The sequence below is a fragment of the Leopardus geoffroyi genome, chromosome C3 (genome assembly GCF_018350155.1).
Source record: "Leopardus geoffroyi isolate Oge1 chromosome C3, O.geoffroyi_Oge1_pat1.0, whole genome shotgun sequence".
Classification (NCBI taxonomy): domain Eukaryota; kingdom Metazoa; phylum Chordata; class Mammalia; order Carnivora; family Felidae; genus Leopardus; species Leopardus geoffroyi.
The window spans coordinates 51,596,717-51,617,177 of NC_059338.1; the positions used below are offsets into that span (position 1 = coordinate 51,596,717).

At 38.4% G+C, this 20,461-nt stretch overlaps 1 protein-coding gene and 1 long non-coding RNA gene across 4 annotated transcripts in view; one reads left to right on the top strand and one right to left on the bottom strand.

Moving 5' to 3' along the window:
• COP1 (COP1 E3 ubiquitin ligase) overlaps nt 1-12,872 on the top strand; it is a 257,893-nt gene extending 245,021 nt beyond the window's left edge. For all 3 annotated transcript variants that reach the window (XM_045452820.1, XM_045452818.1, XM_045452822.1), the window contains 2 exons: nt 8,493-8,537; nt 10,871-12,872. In XM_045452820.1, coding sequence (XP_045308776.1) covers nt 8,493-8,537; nt 10,871-10,888 — 63 coding nt within the window. In that variant the 3' untranslated portion in view covers nt 10,889-12,872. The remainder of the gene's footprint in view (nt 1-8,492; nt 8,538-10,870) is intronic.
• The window catches only part of LOC123585036, a 29,292-nt gene continuing 15,951 nt past the window's right edge, over nt 7,121-20,461 (bottom strand). The window contains exons 2-3 of the long non-coding RNA XR_006705862.1: nt 11,866-11,967; nt 7,121-7,191 (exon numbers count right to left, since the gene is read on the bottom strand). This is a non-coding gene — a long non-coding RNA (uncharacterized LOC123585036). The remainder of the gene's footprint in view (nt 7,192-11,865; nt 11,968-20,461) is intronic.

A 20,461-nucleotide genomic window follows, 5' to 3' on the forward strand; every position in this document is an offset into this window, starting at 1 on the left:
TTAACTTACATATTCTTTACCTTTTTTGTAGAAGGTTATCAATTTTATTTCATGCACTAGCTTTTGTTTTTAATAATTTTAACTATTTTTATCTTATTGATTCTGCTTTTTGTTATCATCATGTTTATGTTTATATAATTTGCTTTTTTTTCTAGCTTCTTAAGCTGCATGTTATTATATCATTGATGTTAAACCTTTCTGCTTTATTCTTATAAGCATTTAGAGATAAAGTTTTCTATCTAAGTGCTGTTGTGGCTACGTTATACAAATTTTGCTATGTTGTGTTCTTATTTCCTTATGAGTTCTTATTTGAGCCCTGGGTTATTTAAGGGTGTGTTTTTAAATTTCCAAATATTTAGAGATTGTTTTAGATGTCTTCTTTCTATTGTTTTATACTTTTGTTCAGTCAGAGAACATAGTTGCATAATTTCAGTCTTTTAAGTTTATTGAGCTGTGTTTAATGGTCTGGCATATTGTCTGTCTTGGTGAATAGTTCACATGCACTTGAAAAGAACATATAGAGGCTCCTCGGTGGCTCAGTCAGTTAAGCATCTGACTCTTAATTTCGGCTCAAGTGTCATGATCACACGGTTTGTGGGATTGAGCCCCGTGTCAGGCTCTTGGCTGACAGTGCGGAGCCTGTTTAGGATTCTTTCTTTCCCCTTCCCCACTTGCATGCGCTCTTGCTCTCTCTCTTAAAATAAATATTGAAAAAAGAAAAGAATGTATAGTTTTTGCCGTTTAAGTAAGATTTATGTAAATATTAATTTGCTCAATTTGTTTTTGGTAGTATGATTGAAATCTTTTTTGTCTTTGATTTTCTGTCTGCTTATTCTTTGAATTATTAACAGAGGAGTATTGAAGTCTCCAAACCCAAGTGTGGACTTATCTGTTCCATTCAATTCTGTCAGTTTTGCTTTGTGTATTTTGAAGCTCAATTTTAGATATATATGCATTTAGGTTTTTAAAAATTGATTGACTCTTATTTAAATATAAAATGTCCCCTTTTATCCCTGGTCATATTCTTTGTCCTGACGTCTACTTTTTCTGATATTAGTAGAGCCATTCTGGCATTCTTATGTTAATATTTGTGTGAGATATTTTTCTCTCCCTTTACTTTGTATCTTGAAAAAAAATTTTTGTTTAATATTTATTTATTTTTGAGAGAGAGAGAGGCAGAGAGAGAAGGAGACACAGAATCCAAATCCAAAGCAGGCTCTAGGCTCTGAGCTGTCCACACAGAGCCTGACGCGGGGCTTGAACCCACGATCCATGAGGTGACGACCTGAGCCAAAGTCAGATGCTTAATCAACTGAGCCACCCAGGCACCCGTGTTTTTTTTTGTTTTGCTTGGTTGTTTTTTTTTAAATGTGTGTTTTATGGACAGCATAGAACTGGTCTGGTTCTTTTATCAAGTCTTAACAGTCTCTGCCTTTTCATAGCAGTACAGTATTTAGACCATTTACATTTACTTATCACTATGGTTGGATATTTGTCTACCATCTTGCTATTTGTTTTCTATTTATTCTGTGTGTTCTATCCCCATGTCCCTCATTTCCGTTCTTTTTGTAATTCATTTTGTCCCCTTTACTAGTTTATTAGCTATACTAATTCTATACTTTTCTAATTGTTTCTCTAAGGTTTATAATATTCATATTTAACTTGCCACAGTCTTTCTTCAGATTATACCACTTTATGCATTATGAACAGTATACTTCTGTTTTCCTATTTTATCCTGTGTACTTTTGCTGTCATATGTTACTTCTGTTTATAATAACTGTAATTCATTGTTATTATTTTTGCTTTAAACAGGCAGTTATCTGTTAAGAAACTTAAACAACAAGAGAGCAAATATCTTTGATCATTACCCATATATTGGTCATTTATAGCACTCTTCATCTTTCAGTTTAGATCTGAATTTTCATGTGGTATAAGAACTTTAACAATTTCTTACAGTGCAGATCTGCTGCTATCTCAGCTTTAGTTCTTTGAAAATAATCTTTTACTTCTGCATAATCTTTCTAGGTTGACAGTTTTCTTCCTCATTACCTTAAAGATGCTGTCTTATTGGCTTGCATTGCTTCTGATGACAAATTGGTGGTCTTGTTCTTCAGTATGTAATGTCTTTTTTTCCTCTGGCAGTTTTCAAGATTTTCTTTCTTACACATTTTTAGCAATTTATGATTTGCCTTGATGTGGTGGTATTTGTGGGTATTTTATATAAAATTTTCAGTTTTGGAAAATTTTTAGCCTTCTATCTTTATATACTTTTTTCTGCCCCTACTCTATTCAGAATTACAATTACTGTTACACATATATTAGATTGCATATTGTCCTGTTGGTCGCACAAATGCTAATCTTTTTTTTTTTTTTTTTTTTAACCATCCCAGTCTTTTCCCCTTATTCTTCAATTTGGATTTTCTTTTTCCCCATGTCGAACTTCTTGGTGTTTTATTCTCCACTGTTTCATCCATTGTATGTCTATCCAGTGAATTTTTTATTTGAGATACTGTACTTTTCAGGTGGAGAATTTCAGGGTTTTATAATTATGTCTTCCATTTCTCTTAAGTTCACTGTTTCTTTAAATACTTGAGTATGGTTATATCTGCTTTATAAATCCTCATTTGCTGCTTCCATTGTCTTTATTATTTCTGGATCTGTTTCTATTCATTGATTCCCCTCCCCTGGTTATAGGTCATGCTTTTGGCCTTTTCAGTGCTCAACATTATGAATGCTGGATTTTGTTGAATTTTTTTCAGAGTATTAAAACTTGGGGGTGTCTGGCTGGTTCAGTCAATAGAATGTGCAACTCTTGATCATGGAGTTGTGAGTTCGAGCCCTACGCTGGGTATAGAGATTACTTTAAAATAAAAAAAATTTTATATCAATTATATCTTTAAAAAATAATATGAATGTGTGTTTCAGTGGAAGGTTGTTTTTGGAGATAGACATGATTTTTGGACACTTGTTTTTAAATTTTATTAAGGTGACTCTAAAGTGCCAATCAGCAAGCATCTTCTTAAAGAACCGCATTGCAAATATTTTAGGCTTTACAGACCATATGGTCTTGGTTGCAGTTCCTCAACTCTGCTACTGTAGTGCAGGAACAGCCAGAGATAATATAAAATCAAATTATCATGACTGTGTTCCATTAAAACTGAAAAACAAAATATAGCCCATGGGCTGGTTTGGCCTGTAAGCTATAGATTGCCTGTCCCTGGTCTAGAGAAGCATTTACTTTAAGGCTAATTTAGCCCTACTAACAAGGAATGACCCATCTGGGGACTTTGCTGAGCGCCCTAAATGTTCAGTGAGGTCTCTTCACTCTGGCTCCTCAAAACTCAATCATCTCTTGACTGCGTGAAGTCTGGCATTTGGTAGTGTTCTAGATTCTCAGTAGTTGTGCTTTCCCTGTTCGTAGTTATTTTCCTGGCCTTGTGTAGTTTTACCCTATTCATATGTGGTTTGTTATAACAACTTACAGTCAAGGGGACCCCTATGCAGATTCCTGGAGCTCTACTTTTATGTACTTTCTCCTCTGTGGTAGTTTGCCCTACAAATTCCAGCTGCGATACAAATACTCCGAACTTTATCTGTTTCCTCAATTTAATAAATCTACTGTGGTCTGCTTAGATTCCTCTGGGCTCTTATATGGATTCCTCTTGCCATGTAGCTCAGAACTTGCCTCCAAGCAGAAAGCCAGGGCAATTCTAGGACTCTCCTCATTGGTTTCCCTTCTCATAAAGGATGATAGTCCTGTACTGCCTGTTATCCAGTGCTGTCTTACAGATTTTGTTCAGCTTTCTGGTTCCTTACAGGAAGACGGCAAATCCATTCCATTTACTCTGTCACTGCCAGAAATGGAAATTGTTTTTTTTTTTTTTTAACATTCATTTCTATAGTAAAATTATTTCTCATTTAAAATCAGTTATGTCCATCTCTAAGAATAAATCCTTCAATAGCAAACTAAGTGAATAACTTATTTCTCATCCTGCTCATATTAGCTATAATGGCACTTTTCTAGGCAAGCTAGTAAAGACAAAACTGTTCCAGTGGATGCTAGTTTTGTTTCGGGATAAATAAGTATACACTGACTTTAAGCAAGTTGGTGTATGTTTGTGTATGTGTCTTCTATTTTCATAAAAGACTTACTGCTAATTTTCCCATTGTCTTTTTTAATCACTGTACAGTTAAGAAGATAGATAGGTATATTATTAGCTTAACCTTAAAGAGAATTTTGCAGCAAAACTGCCAGTTTTTAAGAAAGAGGGAAAAAATAATGAGAATTACTGGCTGGCATTTTATTTTATTTTTTAAAATAAAACCCGAATTATTATTTTTATTATTTTTGTTTATTTTTATTTTAGAGGGAAAGAGAATATGTGAGGTGGGGAGAGAGGCAGCAACAGATGAGAGACAGAGACAAAGAGAGCAAGCGGGGAGGGGGGTGGGGGGACAGAGAGAAAGAGAGAGAGAATACCCAAGCAGGCTCCCCACTGTTGGTGAAGAGCCTGATATGGGCCCGAACTCACACACCGTGAGATCGTGACCTGAGCCAAAACCTAGAGTCAGACATTTAACAGACTGAGCCACCCAGGCGCCCTGAAAGATTGAATCTTAAGCAGGCTCCATGCTCAGTGTGGATCCCATAACCCTGGGATCATGACCTGAGCCAAATTAAGAGTCCAATGCTCAATGGACTTGCAACTGAGCCACCTAGGTGCCCCACTGGCTGGCATTTTAATTTTATTTAGCAAGTAAAAGCAACCCGTTGAGCCAGAACTTACATACATTAGGGCTCTAGCAGACTTCAGCTATAGCTAAGAATTACCAGTTACTCAAAATGCACACAAGAATCGCTCAAAACTACAGTAATAATCTTGTACATATCGCTTTGATACCTCTATGCTGAAGTAAAATACCTGGTTTTCTTTTTCTGTTGCATGCAAAAGTTACTTTATCTTAAGCTAATATCTGGCTGTCTGAAAGTTTCATCCTAAATCCCTTTAAAAGTTCCTGGTCTTCGGAGGGAGGGGCACACTGAGATGTAAAGCTGTTATTTTTCTTTCGTTGTTTGTTAATTTGAATAGTTTTCAGTGCTTCTAAGAGGTCTTAGGACACCCTTTCACCTATATGTTAGTCCCAAAGGCAGTTCCAACTGGGCACCTATGTTGGCTTATTTGTAGATGAGATGTTTATCTGTTTCCACAGGAAAAGATGTTAGAGTTAACCCTCTGGTAGCATTTAGTATGGCAACATCTATTAATGCCATGATAGTCCTGAGGTTACAATCAACATTGTTTATTCATTTTGGATAGTTATTAGATAAATTCTTTCTTCGGTTTAGTGTAGTAAGTGTATAGACTTCAAACTCCTCTTATGTGATCATCTGACTAGATTATATTCTCTTACTTATGTTAAGCTCAGTTTTTCAAACTGTATGATAACATACCATGCTTTTCCAAGCTTTTCTTCCACCAAAAATTAGAAGTTTGAATTATATAATTTATAATGTCTATAACTGGTAGAAGTACATCTCTCCCCAACCCCCGCCCTTCCCCCAGAGTGAGTCCTTATCTCCACCAGGTTTCTCTGCCTTCATCCTTTGTGTTAAAGGTGACTAGGGGCACCTGAGTGGCTCAGTTGGTTGTGTGTCTGACTTGATCTCAGCTCTGGTCTTGATCTCAGGGTTGTGACTTCAAGCCCAACATTGGGCTCCACACTGGGTATGTAGCCTACATACATACATACATACATACATACATACATACATACATACGTAAATATAAATATATAAATACATAAATACATAAATGTATACATATATATATCAGAGGTGACTAGAACCAAAATGGCAGAAAGAGAGGAGAGCTTTGGGCTATAAATTTTTCACCATCCTGACATTGTGTGTTCCCATAGCAGAGGGAGCAGTTCTTGGTGACTGCAACATCAAATGAATGGGTGACAGTTGCTTTCTTAGAGACTGGAGTCTTTTCCTCAAGCAGAGATTAGATTGATCAGTGCTATTTGTAGCTTCATTTCTGGAAGGTGTTCACAGAACAAGCATTTCTGGGTCCATTGGTGGCAGTTGTGAGATCACATAGCTTGTTTAAAATTCTTGCTAGAAAGAAATCTGCACGATCCCACACAGTGCTTCTTTTGTTTTCTGAGGTAGGCATAGAAATTCTGCCTCTTGACCAACACAGAGAGAGTTCTTATATTAACTAAGGACACCCCAAACTCATTCCAACCACTTTCTTAATTCAAGTCACTAAAAGAGTAAATAAATCCCAAATCCCAAATGTTTCTTCTGCCCTGTCACCCTACCCCCATATGGAAGTATTAATTCTATACTCATTGAGTCCCGGAAGTAACCCATAATTCCCCAAAGTAAATACTGAAACTAACTTAATAGTGAACACTATATTACTTGTGTTAAACTATTTTTAAAAATACATGTGCTGATTTAAGGGGAAAACCTCAGCTAGGAAAATATCAGTATAGGGGAGGAAAAAGTTTAACCCACTTAGATAGGGTCCCTGCCTAGGTCTAAAAACTAGACAAGAGAGATTAAGAGGAGAAAACCATACAAATTAATCTAATAGAAGTTTTACATGATGTGGAAGGCTTCATAAGGAAATGAAAACCCAAAGAAACAGACCTGGGTATTTTATGCTAGGTGTGGTAAAGAGTAGGTAGTGGTGAGAGATGTGGATAGGTTAAGGAGTATGAGGTAATTGTTGAAAATTGGGGGAAACTTGGCAAGTCCTGTTTGTTCATATTCCCTTTGGGTCTCCCTTTGTCTTTGGAGATAGGGATGCTTCTTTACTCTGGGTACAGGGAGGGCCTCTCACATGAGGGTTTTATGACTTGTTTCAGAAAAGAGGGGTGAAGTGAGTGGGAGACCAAAGAGACTTTCCTGCTTCTGCTGTTTCCTCAAACTCTTTCAGCTTAAAATATTCAGATATGACAAGGTGCCATATTTTGGGGTTGTGTGCCCTGAACCCTATCATCAGCATTTCCCATGCTAAACCCCAGAGAAAACATGTCTTTATCACTTCTTCATACGACTGTTGATGGCTGTTCCATCCAAGGAATATTCTGATCCCCAAAATTTTGGGCATAGTGGAAGAATTTATTTTCTCTTACACCAGTAGCAACAAGACGAGCATTTTTCAAGAGTAGCTTTACCTGGAATCAAAGCAAAAGTTAAAAATAGAAATGTGTAAGTTTATAGAGCACAGATTTCATCTGTCAAAGAAACTAAAGTTTAACTCCTATTGGCTAACGTAACGTTCCCAGCATACAAATCAATTTCTTTCTTCTCTTTGTCACTTTGTCATGAAGCCTGTAGGATATCTGGCAGAGCCTGTCTTTCATTGAGGTTTGACCACTTTATTTGTTTCTCATAGATATTATTTGGACTTGGTCTTTCCATTAGCCATGTGGCCTCTGTGCCAGTTTTGAGTCTGTTTACCTCCTTTTAGCAGCCTACTCTGAAAAGCAAAAAGACTTCTATACACTTCCAAGTTCTAGAGCCCTACTAAACTCTCTGTTTCCAGTAGGAGGCATGTCCCAACTCTTCTTACTTAATGAGATTCTCTCTAGTAAACTCAGTCTTGTCCATTCCTTTTCCTACTCTTCCTACCTTCAGAGAAATGTTTTTTCTCTCCTAAGACTTACAATATAAAAAAATATATTACCACATAAATTCTACTAAAGTAATCACCAAAGTTATTAAAAATGCATGTACTGGGGCACCTGGGTGGCTCAGTTGGTTAAGCATTTGACTCTTGGTTTCGGCTCAGGTCATGACCTCATGAGTTCAAGCCCCACATTGGGCTCTGTGCTGATGGCTCAGAGCCTGCTTGGGATTCTAGCTCCTTCTCTCTCTGCCCCTCCCCCACTTGTTCTCTCTCTCTCAAAATAAATAAAACTTAAAAAAAATTTTAAAAAATGCATCTACTGAATGATTGAAGAATTAAAAGGGAAGATGGCCTTTCTTCTGACAGATGAATATTCACCTTTTTTTGCTGTTTTCCTGATACGAAATAACCCTCCATAGAAATTTTGCCAGAGATGTTGACCAACATTTACATCAATTGCTGGTATTCTATGTGAAAGGAGAGTTTTCCATGGAAAGGATTATGCACTTTGTTTTTCTCAAATTATTATCATTTTTTGTTGTATTTCAGTCTTTGTTTCTCTTGGCCTCTCTTCCAGTGCAATCTATTTTTCTCTTTGTTTTCTTTACATTTGAAAGTTTCCTACTCTGCTTCCAATTTTATTTTTTTATTCAAACTTAATCCTTAAAAGATGGGATTTTGTGTTTAAAATTCATAGTTAAAACATGTTAAAGTTGGTTATTCACTTCAGATTCTATTGGTGTCTTAGGGGGAAGTGAAGAAAGAAAGATGAAGAGGAAATTACTGTCTTGTACTGCCCTCCAGGAAATCCTTGTCTGTACTCTAAAAGTTCTTCTTCTTTTCTAGGAGTCCAATGTGCTGATTGCTGCTAACAGTCAGGGTACAATTAAGGTAAGCTACCTTATACATCTTTATTTCAAACTCAGATCCATTCTTAGACTAACAGACTACAACTATAACACAGAAATATGGAGTTGTACTAAGCCTTAGAGATCATTCCAAGTCATGGGTCTGGCTTTGTTTGAAATGGCTTTGGTTGAAAGGCAAAGGAATAGGTAGCTTGCAACTATGGAAAAGACTTGTTAGGGATGCCTGGGTGGTTCAGTCAGTTAAGCGGCGGACTTTGGCTCGGGTCATGATCTCACGGCTTGTGAGTTCGGGCCCTGCATCAGGCTCTGTGCTGACAGCTCAGAGCCTGGAGCCTGCTTTGGATTCTGTGTCTCCCTCTCTCTGCCTCTGCCCTGCTCGCACTCTGTCTCTATCTCTCAAAAAGTGAATAAACGTTAAAAATATATATATATTAAAAAAAAAAAGACTTGTTTGAGGTTATATGAATGCTGAATGGATTGATAGCTGGTCACAGTGAAAAACAGATGAACACTATTAAGTATTCACTGTGGGCCATGCACCGTTGTTTCTATTATGCAGGTACAGCTATAAGTCCAAGATACAGCAAGGGACACTGAGACTTTCACCAGGTTTAAAAATCTGGTCACATTTTAGTCTTCTCTTCCTCATGTTTGTCTTCCTTTTCTTTCCTGACAAGTAGGGTTGTCCTCAGTCGCGAAGGGAAGAAAAGGTATTTCAGTGTTCCACTGAAAAGCGATCATGTGATCATTTCATTAGTGTAATTTGGAAATTTAAATGTCTCTTGGCACACAGTCTCAGTCACAAAGGTATACATAGCTTTCCACATGCTTTTCTTTGTAGTTAGGAGCTCAAGGAAGCAATGTTCTCCGATTATACTATTTGATACTTGGCATGTGGGCAATCCTGAGCTAAACAGTGAACTTGTTAAACAAAACACCAGTTTGGAAGAGGGTTTTCGTACATGGGTTTGATTAGCACTAATTCTATGGCTGCCAGTGCTTTCTACATATTCTCTGCTGATCTAGAAATCTCAGGAAGTGATCTTTTAAAAATAATAGGTATAAGTTTCTTCTGCCACTTAGCCTTCATTCTGCCGTGGCTTCCTCCCACTCCTCCTGAGTGCAGAATGACCTGGCCACCAAGAGAGCCAATCCAGGCCTCACACATTGTCCTGTGGAGGTGATCTGAGCAGACTCAGAACTGCACTGTTAGCTGCGCAGTCTAATTTGCATGGTGCACTCCTTACACAGCTAGTTTCTCTATTTGGAAAGCCTCACCAGAGAGCCATGGACAACTTAAATGAAAGCCAGGGTTTTGAACTGATCAGTGTTATTTTCTGGAATCTCAAACAAGATGGTAAAAGGTCTTGGAATCTCTGTTTTAAGTGGTTCTCCGTAGTCTCTCAGTTGCTCCTTATGTTACTTTCATGGCAAAGCATGAATTGAAAAAGCTGCACCTTAGTCTTCAACCAGTTTGGCCTTTGAGGCAATTGCGATTGCTAACGTATCTGTAGAAAGCTCAAAGCTACACATGTACTTAGAGAATCTCGGTGACAAATCTCAGATTTTGTTCAAGAGCATTAACTTGTTAAATAGCCTGCTTGCCAAATATAAAGACAAAAAGCATCATGGAAACACAGGTGTAATTTAAGCCTTCGCACAGCAGGAAGGGAGAGTTATTCCTTTAATTCTTTGCCACCTAGAACTGCATTCTCCATCTAACGTAATCTTTTTGACCGTGGCTTATAATTGCCCCTTCTTAGACATTTCTTCAACTGTTTTTAAAACTGATCATTGCTGCTGCTGCTGCTTATTATTTTCAGTTTTAGCAGTATCACAGCTTTCTTGTATGATAAGATAGGACTTGAATAACTAGCACAATATCTTGACATCACTGATTGACTAGAAAATGAATGAAGCAATGGGAAAAGGCAAGATTTTAGGTTCTGTATACCTTGATCACTATAAGCTGTGAGTCAGTAGAAGGGAGAAATAGATGAAAATCCTTAGAAGCGGTATTTAAAAGTTTCTTGAGAATGTGGAAAGATACCAACATAAATTTCAAAAACATTACATCCATGCTGTGCAGGAGCCAGTTCATTTATCTGTATGTTTTATGTAGTTCACTTGGAAGGCTCCCTAGTTGACTGCAGATGTGGCTAATCTGAAGAGTTCCTGTTGAACTGAAAGGAAGAAAGGATCAATGTCTCATCCCTTCACATTCCTTAGCATTTTTAGCAGTTGGGAAAAGTTGTCTTGATTTGGTTCTCCATTTATAATACAGTAAAGATTCTTTATACTGTTAATGTATTTTAAAATTATTTTATCAAACTGATCCTTTTTTCCTCCAATTAGGTGCTGGAGTTGGTATGAAGGGTTTACTCAAGTTAAATTGTATTTGATCCTGCTGAAATACATCTGCAGCTGACAATGAAAGAAGACAGAAACTGCCATGTGATGTCTCTCCCCAAAGTCATCATGGGTTTTGGATTTGTTCTGAATATTTTTTCTTTTCCTATTTTTTTCTCCTTCATGCCATTTGGGACATTGGGAATACCCAGTGAACTCTCCACCATCAATGTAACTCTATGGACTTTGCTGCTGTTGGTGGTGTGGTTATCTAATTTTTGTGATAGGGAAACAAATTCTTTTGAATAAAAATAAATAACAAAAAATAATAAAAGTTTATTGAGCCACAGTTGAGCTGGGAAAGTCTTTGTCAAAGACGGGAAGAGATCATCTTTTCAAGTAACACACATGAAGTATAGAATAATGTACCAGTGAATAATTTGTAAGGTCCATATTTCTCAGCCTTTCAGGAATTCTGCATATCAACATAAATGGAAAGTATATGGATTCTTTCCAGTGAATTTAATGTGTGTAGTAGGTGGGAAGATTAATAACTTTACCTTATGAATTCCTTTCCTTGTTCTCTGACCGGATTTATATCATCAGCTAGTACCACACTTCAGTCTCTCTAGATCTGGCCAAGAATCTAAATTTTGACCGGTTGAGACTACATTCAGATAGAAAGGGAATGGGGTATCTGGCAGGCTCAGTCAGTAGAGCATGTGACTCTTGATCTCGGGGTCTTGAGTTTGAGTTCCACACTGGGTGCAGAGATTACTTAAGTAAATAAATTAATTAAAAAAAAAAACAGAAAGGAGGTGTCGGTCTATGGCAGCTACTTCTGTCTTTGCCTTTGAAATGTTACCTATACATACCATCAGCCCTAAATGCAGAAAAACCAACTTAATTGTAAAATCATAGCTATCAGATAGTCATAGTCTTAGGTGTTAGTGCCATCCTTGACTGAGCAGTGACTTTGAGCAGGGGGTCAACAAACTTACTGTAAAGGGGGCCAGGTAGGAAATATTTTAGGCTTTGCAGATCACATCGTCTCCGTCATAATCGCGCAGCTCTGCCATTGTAGCAGGAAAGCAGCCACAGACCTAGCAGGGAAAGAATTTGAAGCCCTATTACCCAAATTTCCAAACCATAGAATATCTGAGACCATCTAGTTAATTTCATGCTGTTTTCAATTTGTAAAAAGGAAGAAGTTAGTAGTTTGAATAGCAGGTCAAGCAAAAGTAATGTGAAGTTTTCTGTTTGAGCTACTTTAAAAGTGTGAACAATTTTTAGAAAAAGATATAAACAGAATTCATACCCCACACAAAGTGTATAAAAATAGACACTTGGAGAAGCTTCATATGAATAAATATATGAATGATAAGGGTAATCAGAGTATCTCACTGTATCTTTGTACTCAAAATTGTTGGGTCCACATTTCATTATTTTGAATCCTTCCAGTCAAATGCATTGTGGAAGTTAGAACTTTTTGAATTTTAGAAAAGTCAATAGTCTACCTATACTATATATTACATGACACTATCCAACAAAGTCTGGAGCAATACTCTATTATCAAACACATTAATATTTCTGTAGCAAAATGTATGAATGTTCACATTATATGAGATTAATTGACACTAAAAATAGTCTTATGTCTATTCAGTACAGTTTCTACCACCAAATAAGTTTGCCTCAAACTTAGGTGAAAATTTTCAGTTTTCAGAACTTCAAGACAATTATATCTTACTAATTTGGGGGAATTAAGCACCTGATAAGCTTTTGGACTCCATTTTGAGAGCAAAGGTCACTATCATTGAAAAATTAACACCTGTCAACCAGAACAACGTTAGGCAACCTTTCTAAGATTAATGAATGATCTTTTGCAAAGATGTAGAAAGAATATTCAAAGGTAGATTCTTCACTTAAAGATATGTCCAGAAAATCAGATTGGGAAGCAAAGAATTAATGCCCCTTTGAATGCATTTAAATAAAAGATTATGGTTTTTAATTTGGTCTGACTTTTTATGTTTTATTTCAAGCTGTCAACATTGTAAGGTCATGTTAATTTCCATATGTTTGGAAGGATGCAATAAGTTACCTTTATTAGTTATCAAGGGACTGAATTTTTAAATAAATTATTATTTTTAAAAGGCAGTGCTTTATTTAAATTTGTGTTTTAACTTTTTTTTGTTAGTAGGGAGAAACCATTTTTAAATTTGAGTTAGACTAACTTTAATGTCAACGTCAAACTATAGCACTATTTCTTGGAAAAATAACATAATAAAAGCTTTTTTTAACACCAAAAGAACTTCTAACTCAAGAGAAATATGGGTCTTCATGTTTCAATCTATATTTCAGTGGATTTGTAGGGGTTTCTCAGACATAGTTCATTTTATTTTCAGGCACACAACTCATACTTAAGAAACATTAAAGATTGAAGAACGTTGTAAAATTCTTGTAAACAATTGAGCTACTAGGCATCAAAAAATTTCTGGTACTGAGCCATGACTTCAGCAAGATGAGCACAGCTGGACCATTAAGCAAGGAAGAGATGAGCCTTAGGAGGAGTCTGCAGAGCTGTAGAAGAAACCAGTAGGTATGTGGAGCCTTCTAGGGCATGGTTAGGAATTTGAATTTTGTTGTAGAAGCAGTTAAAGGAGGGGGGTGGGGTGGCAGGGGCAGTTAAGTGGAATGACATGATTTCCTTTATGGTGAGTGGACAGACGGGAGCTAGAGTACAGTTAGGGAGGTGATCTGATCAGTCAAGAGTTACTGGTGGCTTCCTCTGGGTCGTAGCATGATCCAACCTAATAATCTATTTCAGCTAGATGGCGTTTACCACAGTCTTAATTCCTGTATCTCAGAAGATTCTTGATTAATTTTTAAAGTCACTTTCTCATAATAATTTGTGGCAACAAAGAATACAACTCAGCAAATAGATTTCTTTAGTGGTTATGCAATCAACCACAGGTTGTGGCTCTTGGGAACCTCATGGCTAAAACGCCCGTGTGCTGTTTTGGGAACACCACTTCTCTAATCTCAGAACTAGAAGGTACCTAGCCTTGGCTCTAAATATAAAGGTCATTGGCCATTGCTCTTAATGTAATTCCTCAAAATGTTTATAGGAAAAGTCAGCTTATTCAGAAATGAGACATGAGAAACTGTTAACTTAGATCTGGAGCCTATTGTATTATATGACTGACATTAAACACAGCAGTAACACCTTGTAGTTCTTCCCAGAGTGGTTAGTTTCCAGTTCCTCTGTGGCTTCTGGTTTATATGAGACGCGCGTATATTTTTGGACTAAAGAGAAAACCATAGTGATTGTTCTAGAAGTATTTGTTGAGATCCTGCTTTGTGTGAGGCACTATGTACTACATACTAGGCATATAAAATAAAATATCCCTACCCTCAAAAAGCTGATTGTCCAGTGGGAGAGAGAGTAGTGTAGAAGTACCATAGCAGATGTAAGTTTTAGATGTAAATTTAGGTGTACGTAGGAACAACATATAACCTGAGTGGTGGGAGACTAAGGGCTGGAAGTAGGGGCGGGTATCAGGAGTTTTTTTCCTGGAGGAAGTCAGCTGAATTCTGAAAAGCAAGTAAGTTCAGCTATAAGCAGCAAAGGAACATTATAGACCAGGGGATGCAAAGAAACTGATCCAAGTAGTGACCAAAGCTAGGACAATTTGAGCAATAAAATAAACTAGGATTATAGAGTATAACCTAAAATATAAATATGAGTACTTACTGCTATAAATAAATTATTGAATAAACAAATGGAGAGAAGTGAGAAGTTTCCCTTGCAGAATTCCAAATTCCATAGATACTCCACCCTTAAGGGAATAGGATCCTAAAGTATGAGCTGTGCAGATTGACTTGGTTTCAGAGAAAACAGGTTTTTTTTTTTTTTTTTTAATGTTTATTTATTTTGAGAGCAAGTGGTGGAGGGGCAGAGAGAGAGGGAGAGAGAGAATCTCAAGAATTCTCCACACTAGTAGCACAGAGCCCAACATGGGGCTTGATCTCAGGACACTGAGATCATGATCTGACCAAAATCAAGAGTCGGATGCTTAACCGACTGAGCCCCCCTGCCCAACTGAACCGCCCAGGCACCCTGAGTAGGTCTCTTTTTAAAGTTTTTATTTAAACTTCTAGTTAGCACATAGTGTGATATTTTTCTGAGATGTACAGTATAGTGATTCAGTAGTTCTACACATTACGCAGTGCTCATCATAACAAGTGCACTCTTCAGTCCCCTTCACCTATTTCACCCATCCCCCCTCCCCTCTGGTAACCAACCATTTGTTCTCTATAGTTAAGAGTACAGTACGGAAAGAGAAAAAAAGTAATTTGACAGTGCAGAAGCCTGACAAACTACCTTAGCCAGGTGATCAGGATCAACGTCAAAAGTTATATCATGTTGGGGTGCCTGGGTGGCTCAGTCAGTTAAGCGTCAGACTCGGTTTCAGCTCAGGTCATGATCTCATGGTTCGTAAGTTCAAGCCCCAAATCAGGCTGACAGCATGGAGCTTGCTTGGGATTCTCTCTCTGCCCCTACCCCACTCGCGTGCTCTCTCAAAAAAATAAGCAGAATTTTAAAAAAGTTATATCATGTTGATGGTACTCTTGATAAGTTGTAATGAAAATGGCACTTTAACTCTGTGGTTTTCCTTCCCCAAACTCAACCCCAGCCAAAATGAGAAAAATATTAGGTAAATCCTGTTGAGGGACATCCCACTAAGTAACCAGTACTCCTCAAACAAGGTAAGTGAGAAACTGTCTCTGCTATGAGGAGCTGAGGAGACATGATGAAATGTGATGTGACAGACTGAATGGGATCGTGAAACAGAAAAGGGCATTACCTAAAAACTAAGAAATAAAGTACGGGCTTTAGATGGTATTAATGTATGAGTATTGATTGATTATTGTAACAAATGTCCCACGCTAATGTGAGATGTTAATAATAGGGGAAATCAGTGTAGGATATATGAGAATTCTTGTTTTCTTTGCAGTTTTTCTGTAAATCTAAAAAAAAAAAAAAAAAACTGTTCTAAAATAAAAAGTTTACCAAAAATAAAAAGCATAAGGATAGATTCAGTATATACAAAACAAAGTACAAGACAGGAGTGCCAGCTGACGCTGAAGAAGGACACCGAGAATAACGCAATGATCTGTTCCGGCTGTCACTTAAAAAAGAGGCACACGTGGAGTTGAGAGGACGTTTGAGTGAGACTCAACTTTGACTAAGAAGTTGTATAGTTTTGCAAGGATAGGAAACCTCTATGTACTCCGTATTTATCTCTAAATTCTAGCTGAGGGGCACCTGGCCGGCTCAGTTGGAACAGCATGCGACTCTGATCTCAGGGTGGTGAGCTCAAGCCCCACGTTGGGCATGGAACTTACATTAAAAAGAAATAATAATAAATTCTACTTACTAAGAATCATGCTCTCATCTCTGTCAATAGATTTTATTACATATGTCCTTATTCAGATATCAGACTGCCTGTCATTCATTTCTTTCACCTGGGATCTTCACAGCTTCTCACTATGAGAATCAAGAAATCTTTCCATTTGTATATGGTTTTAATTTGTTCTCGGTTCTCTGGGAGCCATTTGTCCTTGATCGGTTTGAGAAGCAAACTCCCTATAATACCCAGGTTCTGAAAGAGATCTTGGGTTTGGACCTGGGTGGGGATTCTCATGAATTCTAAGTTAAAGTTCCCAAAAGTGAGAATAGTCCAGGTTAACCAAGTTTTTTTTTAGATTGTATTTATTTTTAAGTAATCTTTACACCCCATGCGGCACTGGAATTCACACCCCCAAGATCAAGAGTCATGTGCTCTACTGACTGAGCCAGCCAGGTGCCCTCACTTGAGCCAATTTTTGTGCAAAATGTTTGCCATGTCCCTGAAGGTGACTTCAGGGATTTGCCCGTGTGCACTGCTTGTGTCCTATGGTGACACAATCTGTGATCAGAGGTTTAGGAGCTCTGTGATCAGAGCTAATCTGTGATCAGAGGTTTAGGAGCCTTTTGGAAGAACCGCATAAAAAAAGAGTCTTCAGCAACTTCAAGAGAAAGAACCAAGGCAAATACAAGTAATACCCTAAAGATTCACCTTTAGTTTTCGAGACCCGAAGGACCGTTTTATCTTAGAAACTTTTCTGCATGAGCTTCAGTGGGATAGCAGCCTAATAACTCTATTCACTCCAATGGGCGTGACTGTTGCTCAGAAGAGGAGATCATATATATAGCCACTTGTATATGGTGGCTCTATTCTTTCAACAAAAACTTGAGTGCCTATTTTGAAGTATTTTCTAGGCTAAGGGGCAGCAGACTCTTTCTGTGAATGGCCAGATAGTGAGTATTCTAGGCTTTTTGAGCCATATAGTCACAACTACTGTCACAACTACTGAACCCTGCCACTGTAGCATATAAAGGCTGCCCTAGACATGTTCACAAAATGGGAACAAATGAGTGTGCCTGGGTTCCAATGACACTTGTGAATGGACACTGAAATTTGGATTTCACTTCATTGTCATGTGTCCCAGTATTTTTAAAACATTATTTTTCAGGCATTTGCAAATGTGAAAACTATTCATTGCATATGAGCCATGCAGAAAAGCCCACGTGCTGGATTTGGCTTACAGGCTGTAGTTTGTTGACCTCCATTCTGGGTGTTCACCATACAGCAGGGGCAGGAAAGAAGAAGCATGAAAAATGCAATGTCTCCTGAGCTTGCCGTCTAGTGGATAAAGGTCCTTCTGCAGCAATGATGTTCTCTTTCCACAATGCTGTGTCTCTAGCACAGGAACGTGGAAAGCCATTTTGGAGGGCACACCCATGACCAAAAGCTATTTTGTGTGGAGTTGTGTGGCAATTTCCACAGGCGTGCACACAAGCAGTGTTGAAGTGTATGTGCGTTTTCAGAGAACCAGAGGACTCTCTTTTCTGCTAAAGCCCAGTAAACGGTGAGACGTTTTAGACCTTTTATTATTTGAGTGGAGTAGGAAGATCTCTACTATGCTACACCACTTGAACACAGAGATGGGAGAGGTTTGGGGTTGAGATGGCCTTCACTAAATACTCTTGAAAGGTTTGTGCTTATGATAGCCTGCTAAGTGAGTGTGGGAAAGCACAGGCTATTTTGCAAGGCTGGCTTTTCTTCCTCTTTCTTTCCTTTCTGGTTCTTTCATCCTGAGCTATTGAAATTTCTTTTCTGAATATAAAAGAAGGCTTCTCAAGTTCAGAGCGCTTACATGAAGACTTGGAACCCAGCTGATTTTTTTTTTTTTTTTTTTTTGGTATGACTGAGTCTCTTTAAATATTCATACATATTTTATGGCCAGTGCCTGAACTCTGGCTAATTTGGAGGGGTTAAATTTGGAAAGATGGAAAATTGTTTTTTTCCACTGTTAACCACTGTTAAAAGCCAACCCAGTAAGTAAGCACTTTATATTTTTTTCAATATTTTTCACATTTAAAGGCCAAACTCTGGTCAGTCCTCACTCCCACTTCCCATATTCTGTTCAGCCAATCCCAGGAGAGACTTCTCACGGGCCCTGTGGTTCCCTCGGGAAAGGCAACGTGCTATTCATAGAACTGGGGTATGGTGTTCCCGTGCTATTGAATTGCAAAGCTTTGCGGTACAGTTTCAGTGATCTATCTTTTCTGGAAAGGACTTTGGCACTCTTGGAGATTGAAAAGCGGATCCATGAATACAGGGTAGCATTAGCATATGCATATTAAAATTTTAGTTGCTCCTCTTCATTATTTTTCCATTATGAAGAATAATGAAGTCTAAAAATCTAAAAATTGCAAGCAACCAAAGAATGAAAGGTTGAAAGGTTAGACGTGATGTTTTGGACGCTCAGTGGGTCCATAAAATGGCATTATCCCCTCGTGCTCTCTGAACACAGCATCTGCCCGAGAGCTGACCTGCCAAAGGCCACCGTCACAGCTACCACGAAAAGCTAGCTTAGGAAGATAGCCAACGTGGAATTTATGAAATGTCTCTTTGCCCACCACGTTGTCCCTAGAGAAGATTAGAGTACAGTCTGAAGACCAGAATCACCTCTATTGGGGCCTTTCCAGTCTTCTTGCCCTGCACAGGCAGCCAGAGTGGACCAGGAATGGGGACCGCAGGTAAGAGAAGGGAATGGTGATCAGGGAAAACAGTCACATCCATAGAGCCACAAGCAGAGGCCAAAACAGTTTTCCAGTTTCGGTCCCCCAGGAAGTGTTCTCATTTTCCAGCATCTGCCCACCCTCTGGTGGTCTAAGTGCATTCTAACAAATCTTCAGCACAGAGGAGGAATGTGTCTTTTTCCCTTTCCCGGCTTCTCCTGGGTGTATGCGGATAAGCAGTCTGGTGAAACCAGCTGTTTATGTAACTGTGCATTCTTGCTTCTCCATTATCTGGGACTCTCCAGGCAACTTTGACATTAGTTTCACCTCTCCTCAGGGGTGAAGAAGGAGGGCCAGGAATTTGGACAGAAACCTGGGCCTCGGGCACCTGGGTGATTCAGTCTGTTCAGCATCTGACTTTTGATTTGGGCTCAGGTCACGATCTCATGGTTGGGAGTTCAAGCCCCGTGTCAAGCTCTGTGCTGACAGCATGGAGAATGCTTGGGATTCTCTTGCTTTCACCCTCTGCCCCGCTTCCCCTCAAAATAAATAAATAAATCTTAAAAAAGGAAAAAAAAAAAAAAAAAAAAAAAAAAGGAAAGAAATCCGGGCCTCATGACCTCAATCTCAGTATATTACTTCTTCCTTCTTCTCAGAGTCAAAAGACTAATCCCCAGCTCTCTGCAAAGCAAGCAGTGAATGAAATGCCCTACTCAGTGTAGGACTTAGCCTCATACAGCAGCACCACGAGGCTCTCTGGTAGTCTCTGCTTAAATACTTCCACGTTTTGAGAGAGCTCACTGGGTCCCGGGACATTCTTGACTGGCTGGTTCCAATTGTTAGGAAGCTTGTTTCCTAGATGGAGCCAAAATCTCAGTGGAATCCTCCTTCCTCACCCCCAGCAGGTCGAGTTCTTACTACTTGGCATCATGCAAGCCATCAAACAGTACAGAGCATGATCCCTTCGTGGAGTGTTAGGGGTAAGATGTGCACATGTGGAAATAGTTTTTATATAATATCCTAATCCTGTGCAGTAAACATTATTTTTAAAACAGACGATGAAGACAGATTCAGAGAGGTTAATTTGGGGGTTGGGGGAGCTGGCTGGCTCCTTTGGCAGAGTGTGTGACTCTTGATCTCGGGGTTGGGAGTTTGATCCCCACATGGGGCATGAAGCCTACTTTAAAAAAAAGTGAATAAAATAAAATCTTTAAAAGAAAAGAAAGGTTAAATTAATGGCTGCAGATGTTATAATGAAAACATTATTAAAGGGCAGATTGGAGTGTTAAATGGGTTGTGTGGAGGATGTGGGATTTAAGTGGCATTCTAGAGATATTGAATCATATTGTAGTTTAGTTGCACTGACCAAAAAGATGGTCAATGACACAGCTGAGACTGATCTTCAAGGAAGACCATGTGTGCACATCTTGACCCCGTTAAGACAGTTAGATCTGATGGTGAATTAATTA